A 17678-nucleotide genomic window follows, 5' to 3' on the forward strand; every position below is an offset into this window, starting at 1 on the left:
TGTGACAATAACTGATTGATTCCGAGCCCTTATATAAAGAATATTTTAGCTTTTTCCAAATTAGAAATGCCTAATATTTTCTGACAAGGATTCTGTACACCTGACTATAGATAAATTTAAAAATAATGACTGCCATTTTAGGACTCTTACTAGGTTCCAGAGACCAGGTTAGTGTTTTGTACATGTTATCTTTACTAGTATTTCCTCAAAAAGCAATACAAAATAGTTATCTTATCTCCTAGTTTGTAGGTTCAGAGAAGTAGAGTCCTTTGTTAAAATACCCACAGTGTATGAATGATGTAAACTCAGCGTTTTTTGCTCTACAGCATAATGCAGTGGTGTGGGTCTCATGAATTAAAAACGATAAAACGGATCTATGAAATACAAGCTTGGATAGCAGTATTGTTTCTCAGCATCCAGAAAAGCTTCCTTGAATTGTCCAGGTTTCCTTAAAATGTTGATTATGATGATGATATATGCTATCAGAGTGCATGCAGAGGAATGATATATTTTATTCAGAATTAATCATTACCTTCTCTGAGTTTCCACAGCATATTGCTCATATTGCCACTAAGGTGAAGGTGTCTTGCGTTAAATTGAGTTGTTTACACATACACTCAGCAGACTATGAGCTCCCTGAGGGGGGACAACCTGTCTCATGCCACTTTTAGACCTTACTGAACCTAGCACAGGGCCTGCTGTATGGGAGAACTTAGCAGTTCTCATTCCTATTCTCAAGGTACAGATCTTAGTTGTTCAGCATCATTTGGATATAATGTAGGTATTCTTCTCTCTCTTTTTTTTAAAGTATATATTTTTATTGATTTCAGAGAGGAAGGGAGAAGGAGAGAGATAGAAACATCAATAATGAGAGAGAATCACTGATCAAGAAAATAGAGATTCAGAGGAGTCACCATTTAGGGTCATTTGCAAGGTGAATGAGGAGAAGTCAGATGAAAACAGTAAGAAAAGAAAGAAGAATAAAGAGACAAGTTGGTCTCTTGGAAATTAAGAAAGCAGCCTTGGGTGTTCTGGCCCTCCTCGGGGCCAGGTGCTTCTGAATTTCTGTTCTCAGATTTTTTAGAATTATATTCCTCTATTTTCTTGATCTAATTTGAGTATATCTTATTGAAGAGAACAAAGGTGTAGCAAGGACAAATTCCTTTCAATAGGACTTCTAGGTCTATTAGAGTCCAATTGGACTTCAAGGCATATATTATTTTAATTGACCTCCCTGACTTCATCTTACTTTTCTGCTGGATTTTCCCTTTAATATACACAGGTGGGCAAAAGTAGGACTACAGTTACTTGTATGCAAAAAGCCATGCAGATTATGATTATTACAATAGCTTTATTAACTCAAAAGACTGTCACAATTCAACTGTAAACCTCCTTTTGCCTGCTCCTGTATTATATCCTGTTTTATTAGGCGCCTTTGTGTGTTGATTCAGAATCTTGTGGAACCAAAGCAGGTGTGTATAGACAAGTAAGTATATAAATAAATTAAATGTGTGATAGTATTGTCTTTTGTCTCATACTAACTCAAGCTTAAGGTCAAAACCATAACCTGGGAATTTGAACATGTAGGGGTCCTTGGTAAAAGTGATTTTGCGTTGATCATTTAATCATCAATGACTCTTAACACCTGAAGATTAATGTCCACATTTCTCAGTAAAGATTCTGTGATCTGACCCAACTCATCTTTCAAATTTTATCTCTTGATGTTTCTTTTCAAATGTCCTACAGTGTGGTTAAATTGAAAAACTCATGCTCCATATTTGTCTGCTCTCTCTTGCTCATGTTGTTTTGAGCAAAGACACCAAACTAGAGGTGTCTTTGTTCCCTTCTTTTAGTAAAATAATGTTTGAAATCTATCTTTCCCATTTTGTTATAAATGCTACCTCTTCCATGAAGCCATCCTAAACATCTCTCTCTCTATCCTCCATTACTATCTCCTTCCTAGTCTCAGATTATCAGAAGCAATCTCTGCTTTTTCTGAACAACTTGTTTCCTGGCACTCACTACTTTAGATTTGCATTTCATTCATTCATGTATGTGAATCCCCCACTAAATTCTGAACTTTAGTGATCAGTCTTTTATACAGCAGGCATGTACATGCCTAACACATAGTAGGAGATGGACATACCTAAGAGGATGGTGAGGGGCTTTTCATTTTGTAAAGAAATTAGCCCATTACCATAATTCCATAGTACCTACTAAGTGAGACCCATATTGGTCCTTCAACTGTAAGCATGCAAACATACCCCCGTACACACACAATTACCTATATACAGACTATATCAAAGAAAACTAGAGATTATCAAGGGATTTTTAAAAGGGAATTTTTAGAAGGAGCAAGAACTGTGTTTTTCTTTTCTGCATCACCCTAACCCAAAGAAGTGAAGGTCATAAGAACCACCCTAAGAGAAATGGTTTGAGGTTGAAATATCAGAGGGAAGGGAGAGGGGGCAGTAGTGACAGCAAGCTTTATCGTTTACTGATAGGTAGCACAAGCAGAAGCTATAGGAATTAACCAAACTAGAGGTGTCTTGAGAAGAATCTGCCCAATGAGGCAGTCATCTGGGGCTAGAGGACCCTGCAATAAAAAAAGGCTTTGTGGTATGTACCACTAGAAGGCAGTTGCTGAAAGGAATTCTGAGGAGTCAGAAGGAGAGAGCACCACTATGTCAAGCAGAGGTCTAGTCCAGACCAATCCACAGAAACTCTCTGACGAACCCAAGAACTCACCCATGGGCCCCCTACACATTGCCTGAACTGAAGATGTCTGCCATGTCAGGAGACAACTACAACACTCCTGCTTAAGTAAAAGTTCTTTGCTCCTGTTGCTCTCATATTCCCTGAAACAGATTTTGAATGTAGGTGAATAGAGACCATTGCAAGGAAAGCAGAGACCATGGCCTTCTCACCTACTGCTTGCTCCAAACCATAGGTCAGGCTTGATATAGGGAAAGCAAAGCTCTGAATTAGATGAAAACTCAAAATGTTAATTTATAATACCTAGGTGTTTTATAACTAAAGATGAGTTCATTTAATAACTGGAATTGACCAGGAAATGATCTGCCTATGGGATAACTGAGCTTATAGGGATGGGAAAGCAATAGTGCCTAAAGGCACAGGGTAAAAATAAAACAAAAATAGCTGTTTCTTGACTCCATTTCTCAGCTACACCTTGAGCCCAGCCCATTTACCAAACTAGCTACATGTTTGTTGAATAATATTTGGATAAAGTGCTGCCATTCTGATAGAACATCATGCTTCTGAACTATTACCCTTCTGAGACTTTTTCTCCCACTGGCAACAATGATTCTGAGTCATTCCAAGTTTCCCACTGAGCCTACTCTGAGAGGAAAGGCTAACTGGCCAACTGGCATGAAAATCAACAGGATATTGCCATGAGAAAAAGTAAAGTATACCCCCTGCCATGGGAGTCAAATTCATAACCAATATCATGAAATTAAATATGTAAGAGCTCAAAATAACTTACTCAAGGTCATCTGGCATTCTAAGGAAAGGCTAAGACTACCACCCAATGTTTTAGATTTCTAATCAGTCTACTTGTACACAATCAAATTCTTTTCAAGGGCTCACCAAATTAGCATCATTGCAAAAGAAGAAAAAGAATATAGAAGCACCTGGTGATATTAATTTTGTAACAAGTGCTCATAGTATGTGGGGCATTGTATTATTTTACTTCACATGTATTCTTTTATCTGATTCTCACAACCCTATGAAGACAATTTCTATGAGGAGGTTATTTGTTTTATAAATAATTTGCCGAAGGTCACAGAGATAGGGAGCAGTGGAGGATGGCAATGGCCTTCACCTTCATGCTACTGACTGCTAGAATAGCTCTTGGAACTTCCTGGTGTTCTTTTTCCTTTATGGCATCACTGACCATATTCATAAGTAACATGTAAATTATTTAAAAATATCCAACACTGCAAAGCAATATTATTAATTCAAAATTATCTAGTCATGTGAATATTAATAACATCCTATATAATAAAAACCCAGTGACTGAAAGGCGGAATGACCAGAACGACCAGTCGACCAGTCGCTATGACGCGCACTGACCACCAGGGTGCAGACATTCAATGCAGGAGCTGCCCCCTGGTGGTCAGTGTGCTACCACAGTGGGAGCATCACATGGCTGACTGGGATGAGCCGCTGCTCCAGCTGCGAACCCTGGGCTGATGGGCAGCAACCCGGGCTGTGATTGTAGCCTCCTCACCCCAGGCTCCTCCTCCTTGCTCCCTGAGCCTCCTCCGGATGCCTGCAGGCCATGCAGCACTGCTGCTGCCAGGCTCACAGTGCTGACCCTGAAGACTGGGAGGCGGGTTCGCGGCTATCATGGGACTGAGGTTCACTCCCCCACCTCTCAGTGCTATTGTCCTTGGGCCCAGCCCCAGCCGGGTTCCCTGAAGAGGCTAGTGCTCCCGCTCCACAAAGATGCCAGACCAGGGAGCAGCTGCTCAGAGGGTGGGTCCACAGTCATTCAGCTGACTGGGATGAGTGGCGCTCTCACAGTGGGCCAATCCCTGCAGGCCACACCCCTTACCAGTGCATGAATCCCATGCACCGGGCCTCTAGTGTAGAAAATATTTCTATGGGCTATGAATAGACATTTCAATCCTAAGAATCAAAATTTATTTTACTTACATCTCTGATACTGATAAATTTTGTCATTGTATTGATATAATAAATGACTTCAATATCAGTTTTATGTTTTAAGATTCAACATGAATTTCACACAGTTATTAATATCCTGCCCTGCCTGATGTTTTACCTGTTATTTTTCAAAACACTTTCATTGTTGCACAAGGGAAAAGAGATGACTGCATCATTCTTTTTCTTTACTCTGATCAGGCAGTCACCTTTCTCACTTATTGTTATATCGAACCTGAGTTCTTTGATAAGAAATACTGTATCAGTGTCATCTGCAAGGAAGGAAACGAGCAATAGCTGCTGTAAGCATACACCTTGCTTTTGAGAGAATTTCACGAGAATAAAATGCTAGCATTTGTTCTCACACATCAAAGACTAAGCAAGAATCTGGTTTCACGTCAACATGAAGCATAGCTGAATAATGGAAAGTGACCTTTGGGCTTTAAGGATTCCCTTTCTAGATTTCCTATACATTTTTCTATGCACCAGGCACAAACCTACAAAGAACTCAAAATACATTAACAATTTTATGAGGCTAAAACCTATTTGTTTTCAGGATATTTAATGTCATGTCTGAGGACTTTAAGCCTCAATTTTCCCTCAAAACGACTTTCAAAAAAATTCATAAGAAATGAGGTTTTTGTAGTTAAGATGCATCTTTTTCTGAAGCTCTTACTTGTGTGAACATGTCTAGAATGCCATAGATAAATACAAATAATATAGTTTATTTACTAAAGAGCTTACTTGTTAAACACACCATCAAGGTAATGGCTATATCTTGCACGATATACTGGTAATTCCCAAAGAGTTGCAGTTGCTGAAAAGGAAAGAAAAGTGGGTATGACTATTGTTTCTGCCATTTTAGCATTTTAGCATTTCTAACACTTTTTGAAAATAGTCAAGAAACAACTGTTACTTCTCTCTCCTCCTTAGGAAGAAAGTGACTTACCTTAGGTTTATAGCATCTTATTGGAGAGAATGAAACCAGATCACTGTTTTCCCAGTGTTTTACCTAATGCCATATTAGCAATGGGGGTGTGCCAGTTGGGAAACACCCTCTTACTGGCCACAGTAGTTCTGGCACCTATAGTGTCAGCCTGAATGGTTGAATTTTTAACATAATATATTGAAGCCTAAAAGTTCCCTGGGAATTTCAAACTTAAAATTTAAAATCAAGGCCAAGAAATACTCAACAGGTTTCTCTCCATTTTTGTTCATAGCTTGAGTTTACACCATAGTGCTCTTGGGGGTTCATTCACTTTCCCAAATTGAACAAGTGCTCCTACCCCAAATAAGCCCACTGCAAACTTCAGTCTGGTACACCTGCCTTTCTGAGATTTAGATAGACACAGAGCTTCCTTTATGTTCACATGTATGGAGTTGAAGCATTTAAATAAGAGTCAACAGTCTCTAGGAACCTGCCTTGCAATATTCCTTCTGCAGCCAGGCAGGTCTGTTTATCTGCTACACAGCTATTGAATGAGCACTAAATTATAATCTGACTCTGACTACTTTACAGACCAGATATATGCAAATGAAAAACATTTCTGGCCTCTTACAGGGTGAAAAGGCCCAGAAGTTTCCAGGTGCAGGTCCTTGGGGGACCTTCTAATTTAGGTCTAGACCATCAGAGTGGATGGCTTCTGCATGGACTAGGGTTCCAACTCTATCCATGAGACTTGGGGACTGAAGTTCTGCTTTCCTATTTTTGAGAGGATGAAAATGGTTCATCAGTGTCCCTCTCATCCTATAATTCTTCTTCTGTCTCCTTTGCCCTTCTCATATCTTTTGCCCTTATTTTCTGCTCAGAATGGTAAAATGATATATATGCAGGGTGAGATGAAATAGGGAGGAATTTTTAAAAGCAGTTTCAGTTTTTATTCTAGGAGCAGCTTATATAGAATTACAGAGGGCTTTGGGAAGCAGCCAGCCTTAACTTTCCAGAGGCAGATAAAGGCTTGGCAAAGGACTAGATCTAATTTGTTCTTAGTAATAGAGGAAAAACTTGAATCTAGGCTTCCTGACTCCTAAACCAGGTCTTGTTTCTATGCACCCAGTTGCCCCTTAGCCCTCTGTGTATGTGATCCTTGCTAGTAGTGGATGCTGGAGTCCTATGGCCCTTTCATTCACCTCTCAGATGTCTCAGAAAAACAGCAGACTAATTCCCTACCTGAAGTGGTTCCTGAACCTGTTGCCTCATTTTACTTTAGAGCAAGTTATGACTGAACTAATGAAATGTACTTTCAACCTGAACATATTTCTTCCATACAGCTAATTAATTCTTAAGTGTTTATTTTTATCATTTAATTTAGAATGTCATTTTTTAAAGAATTGCTCATCCTTTACTAATGGCACATCTAAATGTGTAATTTCTGGGCAGGTTCAGAAACAAAGTTTGGGCATGGAAGTTTTTCTAGCCTTTGAATCTTTCAAAGTCAAATTCAACAACTTCTCTTTCTTTTGATTTCTTCTTAGTCTTTTGCCAAAAATATTCCACAGTTGGTGACTGATCCATTTCCTGCTGAGTTATATCTAGGCTGCTCTGAAGCTTTCTTCATTATCCACGGGAAGAAATAGAGGCTTGAAGAGGTCAAGTGTCTCGAGAAAAACAACACTCCTACAAAACGGAGCCACATCTCTTTATTTCTAGCTCCATGTTTCATGCACAGCTATGCCAAGTTCCCAGTTTATAGAGATCTATTTTGAGAATTGTCATTTATTTATAAAACATCAAATCCTGTGTAGGAGCTGCACCCCATCAAGAATAAACCAGGGATGTAAATGCAATTAGAACTAGAAAAAATTATTTTGGTTCATACCCAATAGAGCAGTGATGCACCAATAAACTGGATTATTCCATACATGGTCAAGTATTTAAATACCCCAAAGGATGAAACCAGAGCAGCACGGCCTTCTCTGTTTAAGAAAAAATAAGAATACTGATTATGCATGATACACATCTTCCATTCTCCTTTATATTTCAAAAGGAGTTTAATTTTTAATAGCTATTGACATACATTCACTTAACCACTGATTCACCCTCTCAACTATTTCAACTATTTATTTAATTACTCATTCATTCTCTCCTTTCATCATTACTTCACTCATTAATTTATAAACTCACCTTTACTTAGAATTTATGAGGTACCAGAATTACGCTAAAAGTCATAGAGGATATCAATGAATCAGGCTCAGTCTGTATTTTCAACAAGCTTTCAGTGAATTAGGTAGATTAACATGTACATTATAAATACAATACATTATGATACAGTGAAAAATGTCAAGCATTGACTTGACTGTGACTCATGGCACCCGAACAACACTTGCTTCCTGAGGACTGAACAGTGTGTGCCTCAGAGTCCCTTAGAGATATAGAGCTAAAGTACTGGTGCTCTCGCATTTTAGGAAGTGTGGATGGGACTCCAATATTTGAAACAAAATAGGTTTTGTTGGTTTCAATACACCACGAAGAACCCAGGGTAATAATCTGAGCTGGTGTGAAGATCAAAAAAAAAAAAGATAAAGACAAAGTAAAAATTGCAGCTTAAAAAGTAAATATTTCTCCCCTTAAAAAATTCTGCTTGTGCCCTAACCGGTTTGGCTCAGTAGATAAAGTGTCGGCCTGCAGTCCCAGGTTCGATTCCAGTCAAGGGCATGTACCTTGGTTGCGGTCATGTCCCCAGTAGAGGGTGTGCAGGAGACAGCTGATCGATGTTTCTCTCTCATCGATGTTTCTACCTCTCTATCCTTCTCCCTTCCTCTCTGTAAAAACTCAATGAAAAATATATTTAAAAAAAGAATAAATCCCTTAGGTGCCTGGCAACCTAATAAGCTTGCTATTTATATATATAAAAAAATTCTGCTTGAAAAAAAAAATTCTGCTTGAGCCATTGCTCCTTTAACTGAGGCTTGGTAGGGTGATGGATTATAACAGGCTAAAGAAAACAAGGTGAGGCAGTTGTGCAATAGGGGTGTGGGAACTTGGGAAACAATCCTTCCTGCAGCCTCCTCTTGTTTAGGCAGAAGCCAGTCCACAAGTGAGGCAGCCCACATCCTCTTTGTTTCCAGATCCCAGTGACAGGGACACCTACACTGCTCAGAGACTGTCAACAGAACAGGGACAAGGGATGGAAAACCTAAAAGCTAAATAATAACCACATTGCCTCAGGCAAATGAGAAAGGCCAGGAGGGAGCTGGGCCAAGATGCTGTGGGCCGCTATCTTCCTCCAGGCTATGAGGCACCACCATTTGTTTTCAGCACAGTGAGTGGGGCAGAAGACAAGCTGAGAAGGGGCAAGCATGTGAAGCCTGGATCATCTTCTGATATAAATTTTGTGATTCCATCCTTTATTTTCTGTAATTGTGTATATTTAAAAAAAAAATAAGATTCAGACTCAAAGGAAAGTGCAAAAAAACATGGCAAGTAAAGAATAAAGGGTGTTTGCATGGACCTCCAGAATTACTGCTATTCCTAATCAGCATGAATCTTAAGCAGCTCATTCATTTATTTATGCATTCCACAAACAGTAATGAATGCTCTGATGCATCCAGCGTAGTGTGAGGCACAATGATAAGAAATGAATAAGGTAAAGAACTTGAACTACAACAGTGTTTCAAAAGGAAAAAATGAAAACCCATGGATCTGGACTTATGCATCTAAAACTGTACCTCATGTCCCTCTAGAGCCATGGTCGGCAAACTGCGGCTCGCCAGCCACATGCGGCTCTTTGGCCCCTTCAGTGTGGCTCTTCCACAAAATACCATATGTGGGCGCGCATGTACAGTACGATTGAAACTTCATGGCCCATGCGCAGAAGTCGGTATTTTGTGGAAGAGCCACACTAAAGGGGCCAAAGAGCCGCATGTGGCTCGCAAGCCGCGGTTTGCCGACCACTGCTCTAGAGGATGTTTGCTCCGGAATAAGCATGCATCAAGGAGAGCGAGGGTACAATGAGCCTAACACATCTAACACAGAGCTGAACCACATCTAATTTTTATAAATCTATGAAATATAGAAGCAAAGAGTTTCTACCCTGAAGTCTTACTAAGCCATCTGCCACTAGAGAAATCATGCATCCTGACTTGTAATTTAAAACAGTATATTGCATTCATAAATGCATCAGGCCACATGCATAAGAAAGGACACCTGAAGTTCAAATACCACTGCCTTTTGGTGGACCAACCAGGCACCTTGTGCAAGCACCCTGGAGTTTCAACTCCCTATGCAAGGTCTCCACACCTGGTGCTCCAGCTTCACCTCCACAACTCCCACATGAGAATCCTCCCAGCACAACTGGACTATTGGGGCCCTGCACTCTCCCATTAAAACCCTATTCCTAAATATGGCTCTGCATCCCCCCACCTGGAATCCCCTCCCAGCTACTTTCTGTTCACAGATATCCTATCCATCCTTTAAGTTGCAGCTCTCCTGCTGATGCCTTCCATCTGGCTAGAGCTATCATACTAAACTGCTAGGAAAGTTACTGTATTGTTGGATGTTAATTTATTTAAGACAAATTTATTTGAGCGCCTCTCACTTATCATGCAGCAGTTCCTCTGTTTTGTGATGATATCTCCATCTATCTATATTCTTCACTGGGATGTAAGTCCTCCAGAGCAAGGTTTTGTCTCATTCTTAATCCCACATATTTCCAAACACAATATTTAAAAAGAGCTCCAGGAGCTGTGTTGATGATGGAAAGCATGAATGAGGCAAGAGTCTTGAGCATTCTCGTTTTGTAGTTGCCATGACATCAATGAATGAGGCACTAGAGGTAGCAAGAAAAAGGCTTGGAGAGAGTCTCCAAAAGCAGTGAAACATGATGCCAGGTTGGCTAGGAGTGAAGAAGAAGAAAGAGTAGAAGGAACTCTGAGCTTCTGAGCCTGGATGAGCCACTCTAAGAACCAAATTGTCCTCAGAAGCAGGGAACCTGGGAGTTAGGAAGAGGAGGCAGGGGAGGATGATGTTTGAGACTGTGGAAGAACACAGTTGCAGCAACCCAGTTTCTAGCTGTCTTCCTGACAGGGGCATGGAATTTCTAGCCCGGAGCCTTTAGGTGAGTGATTCCTGCCAGCAGCTGCCTATTCAGATGCACCAAGGGATACGGCAGAGAACTTCCCGGGGCATATCTCAAGATTTGATGATGTCTTCAAGGCTATTGATCTGAAAGTTACCTAAAGTTACCCCGCAACAGAAGAATAAGACTTATGTACAAATATAGAACCTATTGTATTATTCTTAACTACATTTAAAATATGAGTAAAGACATTGGAAATGAGCGGAGGCAAGGGAAAATAAACCATTTTTCATTCCTTCCCCTCCCTAACTATTGCCAATCAATTGTAAAAGTATTTTATGAAATCATTTTGGATGTTCATTAATTTTTTTTTGGGGGGGGACATAACACTATTTGGGGAAGCTATCTGATGGAATTTTCCCTTTCTGCTTCCTCACCCTGTCAACTGCTGAGAGAAAGGTTCCAGTAAGCTCCCAATGTACAACATAAAGGAAAGGAGAAATAAGAAAAGCAATTACTTTTTAAATACCAACTCTAGCTTTCAGCTCTCCACATGACACAGCCATTTATCCTTTAAGGCTCAGCCAAAGTCACCTTTTTGTGGCTTTTACCAGCATTCTCAAGCAGCACTAATGGCTCCCTTGCTTGGTACTCCAATAGCACTTTACCCATATGTCTCTTGTGACAATTATCACTAAGTTATAGCTGAATTCTGCCCAGAGCCAGACTCTGAGCCCATCAGTCATGGGGGTCCAAAAGGAAGAAGTGGCTTACTTGATAAGATGAGGCACACACTCGATGTTGGCTGTTTTTGAGGTGAAAGGTGAGGCTACAGATGCCTCCTGCTCTGACAAGGAAATACCCGCATGAGCCATTTTCAAAGCCTGGAATGACAAATCCATGTTACACCAATGACTTCTCAGGCCAGGCTTTAACCACTTAAACACCATGATGCTATTCTTAACATTATACAGTTTATAACTTTGCACATTTCCACCCCTAGATTTCTGATTATGTTGTCCCTTCCCCTGGGATATCCTTTCTCCCCTGATCTACTAACTCACCAACTAAAGAGATGCCAATTAAACATTGATTCAGAGGAAGAAGAATGGAGTGTGTGTGTGTGTGTGTGTGTGTGTGTGTGTGCGCGCACGCGCACGCACATGTATGTGTGCATATGTCTCTGTATTGGTTGTGGAATATAGACATCTTATATAATAAAAGGCTAATATGCAAATTGTCCCGTTGACCAGGAGTTTGGGAGTTCAACTGGGAGTTCGACCAGGGGGTGGGGCGGGCCAGCCAACTGCCCATGCCAGCCTGGCCCAATTGGCCCTGATTGGGGCAGGTTGGCCAGAACCATCGGTGTACAAATTTGTGCACCGGGCCCCTAGTAATAAGTAAATAGGAGTAGTCATTCAATAAATCTATTTTAAAAATGACAGCATTTGGATAGACATTTATTATCACATTTCTTACACTTAACAGGTCATCTTGATGATCAATAGGAAAATAAATCCAAACCCCACCATTCCCTAGGCTTCCTGACCCAGCCAACCAGCTAAATGCTAGAATAAAATATGGGGCATACAGCATCTTCCCTGGACACAGGAACTAGATCACACTCATCAATGACTCATACCAGTACATGTGTTGCCTCATTGAAATGAAGACTAATTCATTTCTCATCAAGACTGAAAACTGTTCACAGAAACAGACTCAGAGACACAGAGAAAAAACTGATGGTTGCCAAGATGGGAGGAGGGCTGGAGAGCTGGGTGAAAATGGTAAAGGGATTAAGATGTACAAATTGGTAGTTACAAAATAGTCATAGGGATGTAAAGTACAGTATAGAGAATATAATCAATAATATTGCAATAACTAGATATGGTGTCAGATAGGTGCTAGAATTATTAGAATTATTAGGGGGATCACTTAGTAAATTATATAAAAGTCTAATCACTGGGTTGTGCACCTGAAACTAACCTGAAAATAATACTGAATGCCAACTCAGATTTAAAAATAAGAAAAGAAATATTGTATTATTAAGAGTAATTATAAACATATCAAATGAAAATACTTAAAGAAAAAAAAAGACTGAGCCCTGGCCAGGTGGCTCAGTTGATTGGAGTGTCCTCTCATACAACAAAAAGTTTGGTTCCTGGTCGAGGCACTTAACGAGGATGTGGGTTCAATCTCTGGTCAGGGACATGGAGGAGCCAACTGGTCAATGTTTCTCTCATCAATGTTTATTTCTCTCTCTCTCCCTTCCCTTCTCTCTAAAAATCAATAAACATATCCTTGGGTGAGGATAATAATAGTAACAATAATAATTTTTAGAAGTCTAGAACTTTTCAGAAAGTGCACAGAGCAGTGACCAATAAGGAGGCCAGAAAGCCCTTGATCCTACAGGAATGTGTGGGCATAAAGTAAGATTGTGTATTTTTGCTGCTCTGTAGAACTGCAAAGTACCTGGATACTGTAACCGGAGCATACTAAATTCATGGTCAACAAATATTAAAATATTTCCTTCTTCCTCTCTGCTCTCTTAGTATTTTGCATCTCTATCATATAATTTAGTACCATCTCCTTTATGTTAGGGTTATTTTTATGCATGATTCTTTCTCCCAGCAGACAATTAACTCTTTAGGGGCAGACACTATATCCCTTTTAGCACTTGATTTCATTGTTTTGTTCTAAACTCCACATAATTAATGAGACTAGGCACTCATTTTAAGTTTTGAAGAGTGGATTAAATACTAGTTTCTCATGAAGTATAAGGCAGGAAAATTCATAATAGTTCTCTAATTATGAACAAGGTTTTACACAGAACTTTGAATAAAATACTTAAGAGAGAAGTAAAAGAAATACCCAGATATTAAGTATCTAATAGGCTTTGAAAATACAAAGCAATCCTCTTCACTTCTTGTCCCACACATTGGCGACTAAAATATGTTCTTGTGTGCATAAATCTTCAAAGTAGAGTATTCCTTCAACCATATCTTTAAAACTAATATTATAAAACATGTACTGCCTTCTATTGTGTATAAGAAGTAATCTGCTGAGAATCATTAAATTTAGGTTTTGATATCGTGTGTAACAACTGAATAGTTTGTTCTAAAAACACACAGAAATTGCTAAATATTTTGCTTATCTTGGTTCAGTCATCAATTTATATGAAGACTGAAGCCAATAAATCAAGAGAAGGATGAGACTTGGATGGGCTGCAACAGAAGAATTGGGAAAGATTACTAAGAGCAAAGATGTGTTATTGGAGACCAAGGTTAGGATCATCCATATCCTCATGTGCCCAGTTACCATGTTCAGATACAAAAGCTGGGCAGTGAGCAGGGCTGATAAGAAAAAAGTGGATTCATTTGAAATACGGTGTTGGAAGAAAGCTCTACAGATACCCTGGACTGCCTGAAAGATGAACAAATGGAGCACATTAAGCCTGAAACATTGCTGAAGGCAAAAATGACAAAACCGAAGTTGTCCCATTTCAGGCACATCATGAGAAGGCAAGGCTCTTTGGAAAAGACAATAATGTTGGGGGAAATAGAAAGCAGTAGGGAGAGAGGAAGACAAATATGAGATGAATTGACCCTATAAGAGCAGCCCTAAGCATGACTGCACAGGAGCTGAGCAGGGCTACCGAGGACAGGACATTATAGACATCACATATTCATAGGGTCACCCAGAGTCAGAGCTGACTCAGCAGCAGGAAACACAGACGATTTCATTGAGTGTAAAAATTTGGAGGTAAAGTCAACTTTGAAAAACTAACCCTGAAATAGAAGTTTGGCACAGAGGATGAGGATGAGAGCGGCAGAATGAGAAAATAATGCAATTTGCACATAATTCAAAATCTGTAATCATTAGTTTCAAACTTTTCCTCCACTGAGGATTTACCAACTGTGTGACTTTGGGTAAAAAAAGAATTCACTTCCCTGGACTCATTTTCTTATTGATAACATGAGAGATTTAAACCAGCTAGTCTTGTAATGCCCCTCTCAGTCTTAAATCGGGAAATCACAAATAATCAAGTGATTGTGGCAGAAGGGTGAAGAGACAGACCCCAGGGGACTGTGTGGTTTTTAAGGGGGGTATTAGTAAACTGCCTGCATTAGCATAAGTACTTTATACTCACCCCACAGTCATTGGCTCCATCTCCACACATGCCCACATAATAACTGCAGGGGAAAGTAAGAAAAATTAATAACAATGCTTCACTTGAATAATTTCTATCAGAGTTAACTCAAATGTGATGTGTGTCTGTGAGAGATAGAGGAAGAGAGAGAAAGTCCTGAAGACATGTGGAATCAGGCTTCAGGAAAATAGGAAAAATAGTTCCAGAGGAATGAGGCCATTGTATTAATTAAATTGTTTCCATCAACCATATGGAAGTGGTAGTGATATTGCAGGGATGTCTACAAAGATCATCACATACTTCAAAAGAAGCCCTGCTTTATTATAATCACCAAGGTGAAGTTTAAGGGTGCATAGTCATAATCATAGCACTTGCCACAGAACCTCATGCATAGATCATGACCTAATCCATCCGTGTTTTGGTTGCTAACTGCTGCTGAGAGTTTGGAGTGAGAGCAGCAGAATGAGAAACATTTGGGAAATAGTATTACAGATATAAATGGAGCTAGATACACATACTCTTGAAGCATCTTAGAGTGAAAATGAAATAATATGCTCCCATTATACCACCTTGGTGTGCAAACACAATGATATAAAATAAAAGAGTAAATATTAAAGCTGTTGCTAAAGAAAAAGGAATTTCTGATTCAAGACATACTCTGTCTTCTATTGTAAATAAACTAGAGGCTTGGTGCACGAATTCATTCACCAGTGGGGTCTCTCAGCCTGGCCTGCAGGATAGGGCTGAAACTGGCTCTATGATGCACACTGACCACCAGGGGGCAGATGCTCAACACAGGGGCTGCTGTGATGTACACTTGCCATTTACAGAGAAACAGCAATAAGGACCTGGCCAACAAAGCAACACTTGGCTTCCCCCAAGTGGGACACAGGCCCCACCACCACCCCAGAGCAACAGCCCACCAAATTGCAGCTACCGCTGCCAAGACCCCATGGCCAGCCTGGAAACAGGTCACTGTGGGCTTCAGGTCATGACTTCATCTAACAAAACCTGGCTTCTTCTCCCTAGTGACTAGCCTCCCTGGAATTTCTTCAGCCCAGGAACATGACTTGCTTTATAGCCAGGTGGAAACATCTTACACTTTAACCAAATGTCTATGAAGCATTTTCCTGTGCCTCATTTCATTTGATCCTCACCGAAGTCCTGGAGTAGGTAGATAGGAGACTCGGTGGAATTCTATTTTATTTTCATTAGCCAGAAAACAGAGATTTAGAAAGCTTAGAAACTTGACCTGACTGAAAAGAAGTAAGAAATGGTGGACCTTGAAAATGACTTCGGGTTTTCTCACTGCGCAGAATATAGTCAAACACTGCTGCAGTTAAATATTTTACCCTTTGTTCTCCCTGTGTGATTTACAATAATAATCTCCTTTGTGTTGATATTTACTGCTGTGTTGCTGACAATTACCAGAAAGAGAAGTTGGGGTGTTTCACTGGGCTGGAAAAAGTTTAGCTAAGTCAGAAAGCAGGTCTAATTAAGCAAGTTTATTCTATATCTATAAAAGGCAAGTTGACTTTCGCATGTGCGATACATATAAAGCTCTTGCTGGCACCAATTGCATGCGTGTGTTTCTATCTGTCATTGTTGATCGTGAATTTGGTTGACACTTCTATTATAGAGAAAGGGCGAATAGCAATATTAAAAGATTTCTTCTCATTAATTGCCTTTCAATGTTCACGAATTCTAGCATTGGGCCACTAGTATTATATAATGGCCATGTAAGTGAAATAATCATTTTAGACACTGGTTACTAACCCAGACTCAAGGCATTATGGGAGCTAATGAGCAGTTTTTGAAACTCCTCCAAGAATGTGGGCCACAAAAAATAATAGTAAAAGCAGTCTCCAGATTTTACTATTAAAATATTTAAATATTTTAATAATATTAAATTTAATATTTTAATATTAAAATATTTAAATATTTAAACTATTTAAATATTTATCAGTATTTATTTAAAGTTTCACTACTCTCTATTCCTTTTCACTTTCAGAAATCCATAGCCCAGAAATTGTAACATTCCCAGGAAGTAATAGTTAGGTTTGGACTCAAGAAGAATCATTTCATTCTGATGTGACATGGTCATCCTTATTTTTAATAAATAAGAAAGGACTTTCTTTTCTTTTTTATTTTGGCCTCTACACCCACTCCCTGCCAGGGCCAGATACAGTGAGAATATCTTTCACCTCTTTCAAGGAAGATCTGAAATCATTCATGTATCTTCTAAGGAACCCACCTCAAATAATTCCAGGTGAGAACTCATATGCTTCCTCATTTTTCCCCCATTCTGAGCTATAGAAGCCCTTCCTGTTTGTATTCTCTATATCCAAGCAGGCAATCTTCCTCTAAGATATGCCTTGTGGGCCACAGAACAAATGTTCTCTGGGACAGTGAGCTTCTAAAATGTCCCTCAGGGATCCCCACCTCCTGGTACTTGGGGTATTGGGTAATGCTCTTCCTTGAGTGTGGCTAGACCTAGTGAGTTGCTTCAAATGAAGGAGATATAGTGAAAATTATGGGATGTCATTTCTGAGATAGAGATATAAAAACTGTTGATCTCTCTCTCTCTCTCTCTCTCTCTCTCTCTCTCTTTCTTTCTTCTTCCTTGCTCACTCTTATGGAAGCCAGTGTCCACATTGTGAGCTTCCTTGTAAAATGACTAATGTAGCAAGGAACTGAGGGTGGCATTTGTCCAACAGCCAATGAAAACAGAGACTCAGACCAACCAGCCTCAAGGAGCTGAATCCTGCCAACAACATGTGAGTGAGGCTGGAGGCAGACCCTTCTCCCTTAAGTGCTGAGTTGCC

The 17678-nt window shown here is 39.7% G+C and overlaps 1 protein-coding gene across 1 annotated transcript in view; it reads right to left on the bottom strand.

The window, feature by feature from the left end:
* The window catches only part of ATP13A5 (ATPase 13A5), a gene marked incomplete at its 5' end in the record, with an annotated part of 106004 nt that overhangs the window by 16276 nt on the left and 72050 nt on the right, over positions 1 to 17678 (bottom strand). The window contains 4 exons of the mRNA XM_081087045.1: positions 5431 to 5503; positions 7506 to 7602; positions 11478 to 11587; positions 14854 to 14896. Coding sequence (XP_080943171.1) covers positions 5431 to 5503; positions 7506 to 7602; positions 11478 to 11587; positions 14854 to 14896 — 323 coding nt within the window. The remainder of the gene's footprint in view (positions 1 to 5430; positions 5504 to 7505; positions 7603 to 11477; positions 11588 to 14853; positions 14897 to 17678) is intronic.

This window comes from Myotis nattereri, assembly GCF_964212035.1.
Source record: "Myotis nattereri genome assembly, chromosome: 3".
Taxonomy (NCBI): domain Eukaryota; kingdom Metazoa; phylum Chordata; class Mammalia; order Chiroptera; family Vespertilionidae; genus Myotis; species Myotis nattereri.